A 4,207-nucleotide genomic window follows, 5' to 3' on the forward strand; every position below is an offset into this window, starting at 1 on the left:
GCCAACCTTCTGGTTAGTAGTCAAATACCTTAGGCACTATGCCACCAGAGCTCCTTAGCTTCACAAATACTACTTACCACAATATAACTGAAACAACAGAAAATATGACAAAAATCAGCAATCACTGCTTCTCAGGGAAACAGCATGGAGCTGCTGCAAGACAGGATGAGGCTGCATAGTCTCTTTTTCTTCCTTTTGCAGGACTGAGAAGGAATGGAGAGAGGGGAGGGAACAAGTGTGACCCTGTCCAGGCCAAAACAGAGACAGGGAGGGACTGGGGCCATTATGTCTTCCTCCACACAGGCTGGAATCATTTACTACAGCCAAGAAAAGTACTTCCGCCATGTGCAGCATGCTGCAGCCATAGGCCTGGAAAAGTTCAGCAATGACCCTGTGCTTCAGTTCTTTAAAGCTTATGGAGTCCTCAGAGAAGGTAAGAGCTTGGCAGTGTTAGCTCCTGACCCCAGGCCCTAGCCCATCCCTAACAAACAGTCCTTGGACACCTACTTATACCTTATTTATGCTCCCAGGGAAGCAGCCTTACACTTAGTGGCTAGATTCCCCCAGAAGCCTATGTAATACATACCTAGTTTACTTTTGAGACCTTACAGAGGTCACTGCTCCTGCTCTGTGCTGAACTTTTCCATCTGTAAAATGAGTGGGTGGAGAGATGACTGTGTGACTATTAAACTAATCCCAGGCTTGGAAACTGGGAGCTGGTAGCGCAAGAAAAAAAGAAGAAAGTGGTAAATATAGGTGCCAGCCAGAGATGGTACAGGTGCAAGGAGAGGAAAGAGTGGGCCATGCAGATGCTGACTCACTAACATTCAGAAGGTGGTCTGGGCTGGGACCAGTTGAACTGCCCACAGCCAATGTCAGTAGACATGGAGGGATAAATGTAATCAGTGGCTCTTGAGCAGCTGAGAGTGCCCTCTTCAGAACTGACCCCTAGCCAATAATCCCAGCCTGGCAGATGTACCTCAGATCTCTCAGCTCCAAGCCTCCCAGGTTCGGGAAGCCTGGACCACAGTGCCAGCATCCCTTTCAGGGAGCTTCATTCCTGAGGGAACTCAGGTTACTGGGCATATATGTTCATCCCACATCTCCAAGAGCATCTTTCAGAATCTCAGTCCTCTGTGTCTGGGGGGAGACAGGTGGTATCAGGCCCTGGGCCAACCCCGACAAGGTCTGCCTTATGACTGCCACAGAGCCTCCTATCTTTTGGGACTGCAGCCCAAGAGCATAACTACATGTGGCTCTCTTTGCAGAGCGCATCCAGGATTCCATCAGTGACCTGGAGAGCATCCGGAACCACCCAGACGTAGCCCTGTGCTCCACCATGGCCCTCATTTACGCTCACAAGTGCTGTGAAATCATTGGTGAGTGCAGCCATGCTCAGCTTGTCCTGGCCCAGCAGGGGAAAGAGACCCCCCTCCAGTGACATATCCCCCTCAAAAGCTTCCAAAGGATGTGTCTGCACTGGCCTCTGTGGAGAGGCTGTTGGCCAGTGAGGAACTGCCGCTGTTCCCCTCCCTCTGGAGGCCTCAAAGAAGACCCCCACGGGCCCGCACATTGAGTAGAAGCCACAGGCAGAAAGCATGACAGTGAGAGGGGTCCTCCCTTCAGAGCCAAGATTTGAGGAGACACCCTTCTCCCTTGCTTCCATGACCTTATCAAGAAAATCAAGCCACTGTAAATAACTTCATTCTTAATCTCCACCTCTTTGAAGCCAGGGAGAAATTCCAAAAGAGATTATAAATAACTACCTCCCCACCCAGAATGAGTTGTGGGCTTATGGCTGGGAGTTCAAGTGCTAAGTATACTATTGGGCACAGAAAAGAGAAGACAAAGCTCAGACAGTAAACCCAAAGGGAGGCCTGGGGCATTGCTGAGGCAGTGTTGCTTGTTACTAGACCCTGTGCTGGTAACACACACACCCTGTGCTGGTAATGTAATTAGCTGCATGGAATGAGGGAAGCCCAGTGTCCAAAGGTAGCTCTCTGGGGCCTCAGTGCCAGGAGAAGTTCCTCACCTAACTCGTCTCCCTCCTCTCTCTCGGATTTACAGACAGAGAAGCTATCCAGGAGCTTGAGAGCAGCCTGAAGGAAGTCCGCAAGGCAGCTGATGGGACTGCCCTGTACTATGCTAGCCTCTTCCTCTGGCTCATGGGCCGCCATGAGAAAGCCAAGGAGTACCTCAACCGTACAATGAAACTCTCCAGTAGCTCCAGAGAGGTATGGGCATTGGCGGGGGAGGAGGGCAACAGTCAGAGAGAGCCACATCCAAACACAACTTAGTGGAGGGGCCTACTACCCCGATGGAAGGCCCTGAAACTGGGAAAGGATCACACTCAGGCATTGAAAAGCCCTTGAGTCTCATAGGCATCCTCACCCTCCTTGTCTCAGGACTTAGCATTATTACCTGTCCATAGAGGCCAGTCTACAGATGGGTTTTCTGTGGCCTGAACTATATTTTTAAAACATCTTTATTTAGTTGGTGATATTTTTTTTACATGTACATCGAGATTTCCTGCTTCTTTGAAAAATCAAGTAAGCTGGCCACACTGGCCTGCATTCCTTTCTGGCAGTGATCAACTGAATATGAGTGCTAAGGGCTTAATTTGCCACAATCCTCACCAGTCCCTTATGCCTTACACTGCATCCATCTCACTCATCTGGACATCCCTATCCTGTCAACATTTGCATCTATAACTGACTTGGTGCCTCCATCCCCAAGCCCCCAAACTATTCTCCCTGTCTCACCTGTAGAGCCCATAGAAACACTGACCTGGGAGCAAAGGGGAGAGTTATTCTGGGGGAATCCCAGATGGCACTGTTGAGGCTTATACCCAGTGAGTGGGAGAAATGAAAGACTCATGCCCCAGAGTAACAAGTCAGCCTTGATATCTAGACCTCTCTAATTTCTCTTTGGGGAGCTTGTCACTATTCATTTTATTTTTATCAAAGTCAACTAGGCTTATTCTTGGTGACTCTGGCCCTCTCCCTACATTTATACTGAAGTGCTGGAGACTGCTAGAAGATTTCTCCCTCCCAGGAGGCCAGCTTTACCAATAGAACACTGTTCGAACTAAAAGATGGTGGAGTCTGAAACCTCAGTCTAGGCCATGCATTCTCAGTGGACTTGATATTACCTCCATGGTGAGAAATAATGATTCCTGGGGGGCGGGGGGCAAAAGAAACCTTACTCCTTATGTATAAAACACGGAAATACACTGGAACTAATTGAGAGATTTAGCATAGGGACTGGATACAAGATCAACATACAAAAATCAGTTGGATTTCTCTATACCAGCAAAGAGATTGCTGAAAAGAAAATAAGGAAATCAATACCATTTACAATAGCTACCAAAAAAATAAAATACTTGAGAATAAATCTCACTAAAGACCCAAAAAAGGAGCTCTGTTGGCGTAGTGCCTAAGGCATTTGACTGCTATAGAGAAAGTTGATGGTTCAAACCCACCAGCCACTTAGCGGAAAGAAGACTGGGCAATCTACTTCTGTAAAGATTTACTACCTTGGTAACCCAAAGGGATCATTAGGTCTTGGAATCAACTCAATGGCAGTGAGTTTGGTTTGAGTTTGAGAGACATAAAAGACCTGTACAAAGAAAACTACAAAACACTACTTCAGGAAACCATAAGAGATTTACATAAATGGAAGAACATACCATGCTCATGGATAGGAGGATTGAACGTGGTGAAAATGTCAGTACTACCCAAAGCAATCTATACACTCAATGCAATCCCAATCTAGATCCCATCAGCATTCTTTAAGGATATGAAAAACCAATCACTAATTTTATGTGGAAAGAAAAGAGACCTCAGATAAGCAAAGCACTATTGAAGAAGAAAGAGCTCTGGTGGCGTAGTGCTAAGGCACTTGACTGCCAGAAGGCTGGCAGTTCAAACCCACAAGCCACTGCTTGGAAGGAAAATTGGCCAATCTACTTCCACAGAGATACTGCCTCGGAAACCCAAGGAAGTGTCTCTATGAGTCGGAGGTGACGGCAGTGAGTTATTTTTTTATTATTATTATTTTTTTATTGTGATTTGGGTGGAGATTTATAGAGCAAATTCACTTTCCATACAGCAGTTTACATATACTTTGTCTCATGACATTGACCACAGTTTACCACAATGCAACAGCTCCCCTCCCACTTCCTCCCCATAGTTACCTCTTCCCAGTG

At 46.9% G+C, this 4,207-nt stretch overlaps 1 protein-coding gene across 1 annotated transcript in view; it reads left to right on the top strand.

Annotated features, from left to right (window-relative positions):
• The window catches only part of TTC21A (tetratricopeptide repeat domain 21A), a 55,606-nt gene that overhangs the window by 4,940 nt on the left and 46,459 nt on the right, over positions 1–4,207 (top strand). The window contains exons 2-4 of the mRNA XM_042781635.1: positions 304–433; positions 1,269–1,379; positions 2,068–2,234. Coding sequence (XP_042637569.1) covers positions 304–433; positions 1,269–1,379; positions 2,068–2,234 — 408 coding nt within the window. The remainder of the gene's footprint in view (positions 1–303; positions 434–1,268; positions 1,380–2,067; positions 2,235–4,207) is intronic.

Source organism: Orycteropus afer, unplaced genomic scaffold (assembly GCF_000298275.1).
Source record: "Orycteropus afer afer isolate SDZICR_OR568_19922 unplaced genomic scaffold, OryAfe1.0 scaffold00142, whole genome shotgun sequence".
NCBI classification, from domain to species: domain Eukaryota; kingdom Metazoa; phylum Chordata; class Mammalia; order Tubulidentata; family Orycteropodidae; genus Orycteropus; species Orycteropus afer.